General features: G+C 37.4%; 1 protein-coding gene across 1 annotated transcript; it reads right to left on the bottom strand.

The window, feature by feature from the left end:
- Positions 1 to 6,711: 6,711 nt before the first annotated feature.
- Positions 6,712 to 13,104, bottom strand: LOC139711302 (renalase-like). The gene is made up of 7 exons (XM_071623206.1): positions 12,960 to 13,104; positions 12,052 to 12,157; positions 11,008 to 11,159; positions 9,318 to 9,503; positions 8,597 to 8,770; positions 7,765 to 7,937; positions 6,712 to 6,888 (listed from the first exon to the last, which is right to left on the bottom strand). The coding sequence occupies exons 1-7, from the start codon at positions 13,075 to 13,077 to the stop codon at positions 6,712 to 6,714; spliced, it is 1,086 nt and encodes a 361-aa protein (XP_071479307.1). The 5' UTR covers positions 13,078 to 13,104.

Here is a 13,104-nt window from a genome sequence, read left to right on the forward strand (position 1 = left end):
AGTGTTTGCTAAGAATTTTTACTTACCTCGCATTATTATTATTATTATTATTGTTATTATTATTATTATTGTTATTATTATTATTATTGTTATTATTATTATTATTATTATTATTATCATTTAGTGTTATTTTTATTTATTTTTTTTGGATTTCAGACTCACCTTACATGGTGTTTCAAAATTAAATGCAAACTAGAGTATCATTGATTAGGTAGTGAATGTGTAACAGGTCTCCAAAAAAGGAGTACATATGACCAAGTTAACCATAAATTGGCTCTGGTTGTTGACTTTGGTTGGGTGAAAAAAAAATGCCAGTAACATAGTTCCTTTCACAGAGGGTGGTTTGCCTTTGCTGTGCTAATTCACGTGGATTTCATGAAACAGTTGGTGGAGATACACTGCTGTAGTTCAGCTTCTAATATTTCAGTTGTGGTGATGTGATGTGCAGTTGGTGGAGCTATGATTGCAGGAAAGGCAAAGAAGACACAGTACAAGTGTATACATCCGATCTGTCCTTAGAAAAACTTTGAAAGGGTTTCTTGTAAAAAAAAAAAAGAAGAAAGAGTGTGACAGTTACAATTTTAAGTACAGTTAAACATAATGTAAGTTGTTACTACTATGACATTGAGTGACATTGCTACTCTTGAATTCGAATTAATCACTTGAATTTTCATTGTGCTCTTCTGTTGCATTTGCCTTTAGACATTGCACCATCACAGCATTTTTTGTTTAATACATGGTACATGTAATAATACATTGTAGTTTTCTTTCTAATGCTGCTTGATTTTTTTTCCTGGTGGTATCTTTTGATAATCATGTCTATATGTTTTCCATTGGAGGCATGTTGCATTCTTGCCACGTCATGTACATGAGGCTACTGACATTTTATGCAATGTGATGGTGTGACATGTTTTTTAACCTTGATTTTTCTTCTTTTTTTTCTTTTTTTTTTACTTTTGGGTCTCAAGCTCTTGTAATTTCACAGAGTGTTGATTTCAAGGTTAAGTCTGCAAATTCTATTTGTCTCAACCACTATATATGCTTGTATGATGCCTTCTTTTTTTACCCAAGTGTTCTACCAGTTGGAAGGTACCTATATACAACTGTACATGCAATATCCAGTGACCTGGCAGTGTTTAACTTGGTAGTGAAATATGCGCAGTAAACCCTACTTCTCTGATTGTTTGTTCTTACCCTTCTGAAGTAGTCCAATGTACTCAGAAAAATGTTGGGTTTAGATTGATTCTTTTAAACCAATATGTAGAGTGTGAAGATTTTGGATAGCATTACTAGTACAGTGTAGTTACGGTGAAATCAGTGGTATGCTTACCCTGTCCGCACCCTTCGCTACAGTACATGGTTCTAATTTCGCACTAGATTCTCAAGTGAATACACACATTGTATTTTTCTGTCAAGTTTCTGTTACTGTTGCAGAGTTCAAAAGAATGAATTCCATTCATGTTCAGTCCCTTCGGTATGGTACATGCTGACCAGAATTATGTCATTTATTCCCAAGTCTACTAGACATCAAAGTTAAAGGGATTAGAAATCAGACAGTGAATATCAACTGATTATTGGATGTAGGCCTACAAGGTCTGGAAAAGAACTCTTCTACTTGTGTAACTTTCTTTGGATTATCAGTGCTTGCAATACCAGCAAAGATAACCTACATATGTACTAACATATATATTTTTGCCAGAGAATATACCCACTCAAATAAAGATTTTCAGACCCTTCAAAAAAAAGGAAGGCTTGCACTGCTTTGTAACTAAGTGGTACTCAGTCCAGTCTCAAAAATGTTGGACTTAATTACACCAATGTGAAGTGATTTGTTGTTGTTCTTGTTGTTCTTGAGCAACCATTCCTTCTAAACTTGTATAAAGTGGATGAGTGGATCAATAACTGAATATAGAGACGGAAAATCAAACGGTAATTTGTGTTGTCCGGTAGATTTCAGCGTGATATCGTCAGCAAACCATGTTTCTTGTTTCTGTGCTCTATATCCACTTATTCATTCTTTTGTATCCTCAGAATACATTCTTCGAAATCAAAATTTAAAAAATGTATGTGATGTTAATAATTTGTTGTGCTGGAACGTGAACACTGAACTCTGATTTCTCTATATATTTCTATTGTATTACATCGAAAATTATGTGTATATTGTGGTCTATAGATGAAATAAATCATGTCCTAGTATGCTTTGTTGTCTTAGTTGACTGTTCTTTTTAGGGTTAAATAACAAGATGATATGCAATATATAATCCAAGTATATGTGCATTTGTGTGTACAGCTGTATTTTGCGTGCTTGTAGTGTTGAACGTTATAGTACTGTTGATCAAGAGTCAACTTAAGAGATTTCAAGTGCTATGTCAGCCCAGGCATGAATTAACTTTAAAGACATATCTGCCCTTTTGCATGCAATTTTTTGAAAATTTGATGAGAACACTAAGTATTAAAGAAAACACTTAGTTGAACTCCAGGGGGTCTTTATTTGTTGAGTTAAATTGACCGTTAAGATTCAAATAATTTTTTCGTACTACAAAAAAATTACAAATCTAAACTACTAGTCTAGTTTTACAGACCCGTGTGATGCACTTATGTAGTTCATGTAAGTGGTGTGTTGTTATTTGCCATAGATAACAAAGTAAATGAAGCTAGTGTGTTCTTCCTTTCTGACAGCTTTAACATACATATCTTTTGTTCAAAGTACAGTATGTCCCCCCAAAAATTACAATCAGATTTTCGCATTGATAACACCCAATATGATTAAACTATCTAAATGTTACTTCAGGGTCTTAAAATATAACATCTCAGCTCTATTTTGCAGAAAACTCCATTCATTTTGGTTAAGCGGTCACAGAGATATGTGGCTTGTTGTAAAGCGTGTTAGTCTGATTCTTCCAAGTTTAGCACTTGGATGCTCTTGTGTGTGAACACAATAGACAGAACTTGGAGGGAAGAGATTCCCGACATGCTCAACAAAATTCCTCAATTCTCTTTGCCCAATGAAGCAAATCGAATGGGGTTTTCTATAAGATGAGGGCAATGAGTTATAGTTTCATATCCTGAAACTGTATTTGGATTGATTCACTATATTTAAAGTTATCATTGCGGAGGGTTCGTTGTAATTTTGTGGGGGACTTACGGTGTAAGTATTATATTACAACCACAGGAGGATTAGTACAGTATATGCAGCTGTGCCTCGTACACAAAATACGTTACGGTGAGCATTTGGTGCATGATTTGAATTTTAATGGCTAACAACCCTCAAATATCACAGAAATGTTATAGCTTTACAGAAGTCTTGTCATTCTGGTGGAATATATCATATGCTGTGCTATTGGGAAGGGATGGCCCATCTTTAATAGGTAGAGTAAAATCACAACAAAATTACAGAGTTTCAGTACTATTGGATGTTAAGTAGGAAATTTACCAGGTTTTAGGGAGTTTCACATGCTTACATGGGAAAGTTACATTGGTCAAAATTTTGCACATTTTTAAATACCCGGTACATATTTATGGGAATGTTTGAGGGTGAGGACATCATCGCCTCTAATTTGGATATAAATAGGCCTACAGGCCTCTCTAGGTAATGAAAGTCCTCGGGACCGACATATTTCTTTCGTTACATCTAAATATTAAAAAATTTTGTTATATCTGAACAAATGATGTATACAGTGTATAAAGATGTATAAAGACATCATTATTTTGGGACCTTAGTTTTAACTTTTTCGTAATAAAAAATGTTATTACCATGTTCATTATTAACTGGACAGCTCTTCACATTTATCTACATGTATGTGGTTGTGGTAAGTATCACTTTTGTGAAAACATGAAACAGAAATTTCATTGCATCAGTTTGTGTCTGGTCTGGTGAATCGTCCATCATTCTACTGGTGTTTTTCTTTCTTTGTTTTCTTTTTCTTTTTTAAAGCCAACTTGTACATAAAATGAAAATTCCCTTTAATAGATGAAAGAACCTATTCATGTAGGCCTTACAAAGATAATTTCCTCCACAATACTTTAAAGATTGTATCCACTTGTAACTTTTGCAAGCTGGATGAAGGTTGGGGTGAAGTTTCAATAAGATTCATAATAAGACACTCATAATACATGTAATGAGATTTTACAATGATTCAGACATGGCTTTTCATACCGGACCATGAGCATCGCTGTAACAAGTATTGTAAGCTAATCGTAAGCACCAGTGCTTCCGTGATGTCAGATGCGGATGTCAGTTTGCATTATACAAGAACCAGATACAACCTGGACTGTCCTTGTCTTCACTTTAATATATTCATATTTATTGCAGTCTGCATGATTTCATTCAATGTTCTTCACTGCATCTTCAAAACACACAAAAATAGAATACAATTGTACATTGTATCAAAATCTGCTTACACACAGATTGCATTTTGAGTTTGTGCGTAATAATACATTTCTGCCTCACACTAGAAAGAAGAAGTTTACAGAATCTTGTTGATGAATATCATGTGCTAAGGTCAAGAATCTGAGTTACATATAAGCTCCTGAGGTGTCATCACAGCACACACAATAGACCTTTCAATGGCATAGCAAAGATGCTGCACATGTGTCTCTTAATATATATACAATACATGTATCATCCTCCGCTCTGATAATTTGTACATTTGCACACCAAAATGATACCTGGACTTTTTCAGGCTACATTTTGCAGACAAGCATCAGCCCTCATGCCTGGATTTATCAGGCATGACACTGACAGAAAGTTGGCAGAAGGCATATATCTGTAGGCTACTGAAAATTTAGGAAGACTGTTGCCAACAGAGAAATATAGCACACCTCGTATATGATTTTCTCAAAGATATCCACAAATTAACGTGTACTCCCCTCATAACAAAGTCCTTGTGATTGGCAGTTTCCTTTCGTTATAACTACTCAATATTGTGTATAAAGATATATAGCTGATGATTTTGGGACCTGAATTCTGATTTTGTTGGAACAAGAATTTCATTGCAACTGTGTTTATTATGACGGGAGTGCACTGTAATGCCAAGTCTTAAATTTCATAAAACTTATACACCAGTTAATGGCTTGCAAGACCGCCAATCCTTGCTATTTCTACCTAAATACTGGCCTGAATAAAAGAGAGAGGGAATCACTCCCTGCTTCTTTCTTCCAACTCCCTCAATAAGTTAGTCTGTTCAGAGCCTATGATAAATTGAATTGGTCATCCTTAGGACATCTCTATCATTTCAAAGGAAAGGCTAGAGCAGCTGGAACCACAGGACAAAAAGACTTGGGAAAGGCAACGCAAGTAGCCACTGATGCATTAGTGAGCAATAGGGCAATACGACTGATTATAACTCATATAAGGTGGTTTTGCTGGGCAATCATAGTTGCTATTTCGATTGGTTGGGAAACCACCAGTTTCTAGCGGGCAATATTAGTATAGTGGGTATCATCCTTCTTCCGGGTTTTGCCATTAACTTTGCATGTAAACACATGCACAAACCGCCAGTTTCCAGTGGGCGACATTAGTGGGTATCGTCCTTCTTCCTGGTTTACATATACACACAAAGAAATAAGAGTTTCTTGCGAAGAGGTTTCGTGATGAAGGGCAAATTCCCATACGTTAGTACAGTATGTAAAAAAAAGAGGATGATCACTGCGACTGTGCATGTGAGCGCGCGGCGTACCTGAATTGTGCATAGGGGTTGTGCAAGCATGTGGGTGTAGTTGAGCGCAGTGGTGTTGGGTTCGACCTGACGCCGAGTGGATTTTGTTACTGTAAATCGGGAAGTTTACATTGTAATGATTTAAGTTAATGCTCGAAGATGCCTGAAATGCCTGAAAATGGGCAATAATAATGATATGGACTGTCTACTTTCGGGGGATACGACATTGATTGCCCTCACTACTAGAATAGTATTGCCCTCGTCTTCGACTCAGGCAATACAAGTCTAGTTCGGGCAATAAATGTCGTATCCCCCTCAAGGCCAGTCCATACTATATTAATAACAATACATGTACCAGTTGCAACGCATTGTAAATGTATGCCATGCGTGATAAATATGTACTGGTGCACTGTGACCAAAATGCACGGACAGCAGTGACAAATGCATTCACATGAGATTACAAATAAAATGCTCACAAGTTAATGGCTTGCAAGACTGGCAATCCTTACTTTTTTATATCACCGCTCTTTTTGTTTCAGGTGATATTTTGTGTTTCGTACGCCTACATCCTCCTGGTTGGAATCAAAAGAAGAAAAAAAGACAGTATCACAGTATTGATTTCCATGTTAGAAACATACTTAGATACAGTCAAATTGCCCTTGTTGCATGCTGATGGAAGGCAGACCTTGCTGAAACTTTTCACTGCAAGATCCCCTTTAAAGTCACACACCATGGTACATGTATGTTGCCTCTAGTTGGTCCTCAATTGTGATGAAAGGTCCATAGGGACAAATTCCTTCTGCTTTTTCGGTGGTTCATTCAGGCCGTGCAACAGTTGGGATGTATTTCCCAAGCATGTTCCATCATAAAGGTAGTAATGACTACCATAAAAGACAACACAAAATAATACCCTTCATGGTGAAGACGTGAAAACAGTATACACAATCCAGGCTAAACATATTTATCATTTCAATATAAAGCTTCCTGTGTAACAGGAAATAGACTGGCCCCAAAGCATATTTCTATCACAGGAAAATCCTGCAGTCCTGGGCCACTATAATTGTGAAGATTTCTGAAAGAATTCCAGCAATTTGCTCAGAGTGCTCTCCGCAGACTCGATGCAACCATCGAAGTTGGAATGAGAGAAACCATCCCCAGCAGCCAGGAGCAAATAAGACTGCTGCTCCAAGATGGTCACATGACCTGGGGCTCCCTCCATTGGCTTGCTGACCTACAGACACAGCAAATGAGGGAAAATGTTTTAGTTTTTAGGTGCTGCCAATGTCACTACCAACATTTTGGAAATATTTTTAAATTCAAAGGATAAATACATAGACAATTAAAATACTTCAAAATAATTATAATATTAATAATGATAATGAGGATGATGATACTACTACTACTACTACTACTACTACTACTGATACCAATAATAATACATGAGATTTATATAGTGCCATTATTCAGTCTGATTAGGTGATTCATGACAGAACAAAGGAAACACAAAAACATACAAGGTAGAAGAAAACAAAGAGGTAGAAACAAAATGAAATGGCTGGAAAGACATTTCCTTGCATATGTTATCACTTTTACGTGTCTATTCCTCTGTCTTTGAATCCAAAAACACTTGGACATGAATACTTTGAGTGGGAATTTCTCTTTCAGATTTAATGACTACTCTTTGAATCATTACACTGAGATCAGTTTAGTCAGTGACCATTAACCATGAGAACCACGTAACGTTCAACACAAATACAATTGAGTTTTGACGATAGGCATATCAACATCAATGGCAAAAAGTGTCAGACAGTTGCTTAACTTACTTATCTTCCAGCAATCAAAAATTTAGGTGAATTAATCATTAGAAGCAGAAATGAAGTGAATGAATGGATTCAATATTTACATAAGCTCTAACAATTTTATGACTGACAACATACTACAGATAAGGGTAGCATAAATTCTGTTTACTTAAAGACATTCCACTTGGAATTTCCGATGAAACGCAATATTTATTTTCAAACTTTGGCTATTGGGGGGGCTACACCTACACATACAACTGAATATTTGTTCAGTTTGGACATGCTTTTGAGAGAATGGCAGAGTGTACCTGTGAATATCTCCATTTCTGACACTTGATGCTTGCTGGCTCTGGCAGGTTGGGGATGACGGCTTTCAGATGCTGCAAGATGATTGGCTGAATGTTTTCCTTGGCTTCTTCCAAGTGCTTGATGCCAAAGGGTACACTGGTGTGCACTACCAGCGAGGGCCCAACGGAATCATCTTCAGGACAGATACCAAATTAACAAGAATAAAGGACACACACATTTCAAGAGCATTACCGGTATCTTCACATTTCTTGTATGTTTGCCTCAATGGCAAGGGAGCAAAAACATAACTGCCAGAAACTCGCCAGATGAATGAGAGATTTTGTTTCACCCATTGAGGATGAGCTGATTCTGCTACAGCACGCATTTCCCATAGACGCCTGCCTGAGTACAGGTGGGACTAAAAGTTAAATAAGTCAAATTTGCAGTCAGTTTTGCTATCAAGATAGTGACATATTACATTATCATCCTCCTTGATGAAATAGTTGTATGGATGCCTAGAGATAATGCTCAGGGTGTCTCAGTCGCCGATGGCCCTGTGATTGACCTCCAGAGTGTAGGCAAAAACATGGCACAATATGAAACTCTTTGTGATACAAATTTTTGACTAAATTTGTGATTCTGACAACAATCAGATAAACATCAAATGTTGCTTCAAGTCTAATCTCTGATCATTGACTGAGCTTTGACATTTTGCCCAATATTCCACTTCTACAGTAGAATATTTCCAAATTTCTCTGGCTCATTACAAACCTTTGGTTCTTTCGAACTCCAGTCCTTAAAGTCAAATTTCACCCAGTGACGATACAGCAACAAATTCACTCGTGGTCTCACCTGCGCCTCTCTTCTTGTTGTCCAAAGACACCCATCGGATGCACGGGTCTCCCTCGACATACTTGCCCACAAAGGGGAGATCGATGGAGACACCAGGGGGATAAAAGAGGGCCAGGGCGTACCTTGAAGAGTACTGGACCTCCTCAAGCTTCTGTCTCAGGGGACTGTTCTCTTCTGTCAACAGGAACCAGAGAGAGGCAGTGGTGTAAATGGCTAATTACAAGTTTTGCTGCTATGCAGACATTCTGACAGAGATGAAAGCTTATCTTTAAGTAAATATAACTCACTGTGATACAATGAACATTTGCAATACATGGCAAAAGCGATTACACTTGCATAATTCTCACAATCAAAATCATGTGAAGATTTACTGTTTACGGCATGGTATTTAGTGAGTCTAATTTTTCGCCAACTGGGAATTCCCTGATAATTTTGCAAGTGGTTAAATTTGCCATCATGGAGTATAACTAATGATCTGCAAAATGTGCGCTTGCACATCACATTTGTGTCAGGATTAGTGTTGATATTTTTGTGTGTTGTTAAACTCTCGATTAGCATCCAACTTGCAAAATTTGCAGTAGTATCGTTACAACATGTCTGCACATTTACCTCAATCTGAAGGAAAATGTTCATGCATGAATTGCATCTAATCTTACACAGAACTTGTTAAACATTGGTATCGACAGAAGGAAGGATCAGTATTCTTCTGGTAGAGAATTACCTAGAGAATGTCGAGTTAGGCCTTCCTGCTGGAGAATCTGAGGAACGGGCATCGTCAGGACGATGGCATCAAAAGCGCCCTCAGTTGACGAGTCTGCCGAGAAAGCTGCCAACTTGGGGTGGTCAGCTGATGTGGCATTGTCTACTTCCACCCTCGATAAGTGGTGGTCAAAGTTCACCACTGCCCCTAGAATGGGACAAAAGGGGAGTGGGAGAGGGGGATAGAGACAGAAAGACAGATACATACACCCACCAAAAAACACAGAAGACAGAGGAGATGAGAAAGGGAGAGGAAGAGAGGAAATCGATGAGAGAGAGGATGAATTACATAACAATTCATCCAAAAAGGCAGAAAAGATAGTCAACAGTCTCATGTGTTGTATTTTAGAATAGATGATATCAATTTTAACTAACACACGCACACACACACACACACACTCACTCACATAAATCACGACCATTACAACAATTATACAACAATGCTCACAGTCTGTTGCATGTTGCAATGACAACATTATCAATGCATACTACATGTCTTGTAAATTCTCCGTAATATGGCTGTACATCTCACATTGTTTGAGCAAAGTTTGTTTTTCAATCATGGCTAACTGTGCCTTAATCAATCATACATCAGTATTAGATGCAGCTGCCCAGAGTTATATAGAAAGTTCTGAGCTGCAATGTTTGTAGTCATCCCCTCCCGCCAACTTCGGCAAACAATGTCTTTTGAATGGACCATATAAACATGGACATGAGATGTCAACTGAAGAGGCCAAATCAAGGCAATTTTTAGTCAATACTACAATACAGTGTGGTAGATACAATATTTCATCACTTATTCATTGAAAATAAACTCATTGCTAATTTTTGGCAGAGTATCATTTCCTAACGCACTCATTGCACAAAATGCGTCGGTGTGACCAAAAATAGAATAAAAATAGATAAATAAATAACAGACAAAGCAATCAATCAGGCTGCCAAAACTCAGCTTTATCTTATTCCAATCTCTTTCTAAGAACAAAAACCTCAGCTGTCAAGAATGAAAGTTATAATGAAAGAGGTGAAGTATCCATGCAAATATTCATAATTTTCATGTTATTAAAATGAGATCCAATCACAAGTATAGGACACAATGAAGCATCGCACAGTGACATATTCTTTATAATCACAGAAGTCCTTCCCTGGATCCATCCAAGACCTTGTTTTCAATTGTTTACTGGTTTCATCTTCTCTCGATTCATTTTATGGTACATGGTTTGGAATTTCACGTCTTTGTCACTGCTCTCTCTCTCTCCATGATTTCATCTCCATAACTTTTCAACCTTCTCCTTCCTCCTCTCTTCATTTCTTTCTTTCTGGATGATCTTTCTCATCAAGTTATTTGCCCTTTATACCTTATTCTCACTAAAGTCTTTATTTTTCCTTATAAGTTACCCCTGTCTCCTATTCTCTCATCTTCATTAGTGCTGTATCAACTGCAAGCTCATTGATGACCTTCCACTATCACTATCTGCCTTTCTTTGAATACACTCCCCTTATGACCTTCCCTCCTCCACTCTCCTCTCTCTATTTTCCAGGACAATATACATATGGTGTTACCACAAATTTGTCTTCCTTACTTATACATTGCCATGCAAACTTTCAGACAACACATATTCCATAAACTTTCACGGTACATTAAGTTAGCTTACCAGATTCTTTGAGGTAGTGTTTGACGATAGAACTTATTCCATTTGGAGTAACATAATTCTTTGTGTCAGGGTTGAAGTATTTCTCTCTTACGCCCTCAATCTTGCCAGCAAGAGACTTGATCAAACCATTGTCCAACAGATCCTTGTAGTACCTGATGAGCAGAAGAAAAAGGTATGTACTGCATATATCATGTGTACAATCCTACATACTACAAAGGATTGTGGAAATTTACTTGACTCATATAACCTCTTGTACTATAAAGGATGTTCAGTGGCCGTGCATGAACAGAAAGCAATTTCTGTTCATGGATTTCAATCAAATAAAGGGTGTCTTTACATGATCAGCACTGATGATTTAAGAGAATATTTGCCATCTGATTCATCAATGTATGTTACTCTGATGAATAGCATCAGGCTCACAACAAGATAATATCTGCACAATATATGAAGTTTGGACTTTACATGAGCCGAGTTTCATATACAGATGGCACGACGAAACACTGCACTTTACAGCAATTGATATTTCAGACTTATTCTTCCTTCCCACAGAAGTGAAAGCATGGAACAACAAAGGAATCACACATACTGGTACTTGAAATAAAGAATATCATTAGTTCTTTCATGGCCAGAAATGTGCAATCTCATACATGTAAATCATATGGAGACAAGAGGTTTGACAGACTTCTGAATACAGATTTCATATGCACAATTAGTGACAAACTTAAATCTTATACCACATACTGCATGCCACGCATTTAGTGAGTCAATTTTATCTCTTTATTTTTTTCTTTTGTGAATCAGGATTTCCCAACAATTAAGTTAGTGCTTAAATTCGTGACAGTGGAGTACAGTAATGAACACGGAAATGTAAGTGTGCATATGTCACATTTGTGCCAGGATAAGAGTCAATACCGTCATGCCTCGTTGAATATACCAATATCAACCTTCTCATGAAATTCAGGGGAAAAAAGTAAAACCCTGCAAAATATATGACAAACATAATCATTATAAATATCAGCTTCTCCATGTCTGTTCATATCCTACCCTGCATGTTTTGTAGCATAGTCAGGAAGCACACTGATGTACTGAGCTCCCAGGTCAGCAATGCACTTCTCATCAGTGGGTGATCTACTCGTACTCATCCTTCCTCCTAGTCAGACAGAGAGAGAGATGGACAAAGGAAGAAGCAGGGAGAGATGACAAAATGATACTCACACAACTACGAGTCCTGAACTACAAATTTTCTTTGCTCTCTTTTCCACTAGTATATATTATATTCATTTCTAGTTAGTTTCCCTTTGTTTGCATTTATTACATATTCAAAACTCTTCATCACTTCGGTGATACCTCGCATTTATCCCCAAGTTGATTTATCCTTTGGGTTTATGTCAGGTTTAAGTGTGTATGTGTCACACCCACCCACACACACAAGCACACACTGCTATGGCTTCTGACCATATGAGCATTGTTGGACTAACATGTACTAGGGCTTTCTATATACAGCTCAGTCAGTAGAGCACTAGGCTAGCAGTAGTAATCCGGAGGTCTCGGATTTGAATCCTGTTGGAATCCCATTTTCTTTGCTCATTTTTTTCCACTAAATTTTTTTTTTTTTTGAAATTCTCTTTATATTTTCCTTATATTGCTCGAAGCATGTGACATTATAAACTGTAACAGTCTTCTCATCAAGCAGTGACTGCACAGAAACTTCAAAAATTCACAACTTTTGAGCTGATTGCCTGATTTTCATCAAACTTTCCCTGATGTATTCTACTAATACATGTATTGCTGCATTAACTTAATCTGCATACATGTATTAAGGTGAGTTTGTCATTTAACAATTACAAACAAAAGTCCAAATCTGTGTAGGATTTAAAATATATAAATATGTCACAAGCAAGGGGTCCTGATCAGTGAAATGAATGATACTCTGTGGGCCATATCCTGCTCACCTGTGCCTTTGGACTTGTCCCACATCACAATGGCAACTTTTTGCTGTAGCTCTCGTCGCAGTCCATTCGCAATCAGGGCCCCCGTGGGTCCAGCTCCAACAATCAACACCCTGTACATCGTGGCCCTTTCCTACATGGATGTCTG

The sequence above is a fragment of the Diadema antillarum genome, unplaced genomic scaffold, assembly GCF_040938485.1.
Source record: "Diadema antillarum isolate AM-2024a unplaced genomic scaffold, OU_Dant_1.0 seq00001638_RagTag, whole genome shotgun sequence".
Taxonomy (NCBI): domain Eukaryota; kingdom Metazoa; phylum Echinodermata; class Echinoidea; order Diadematoida; family Diadematidae; genus Diadema; species Diadema antillarum.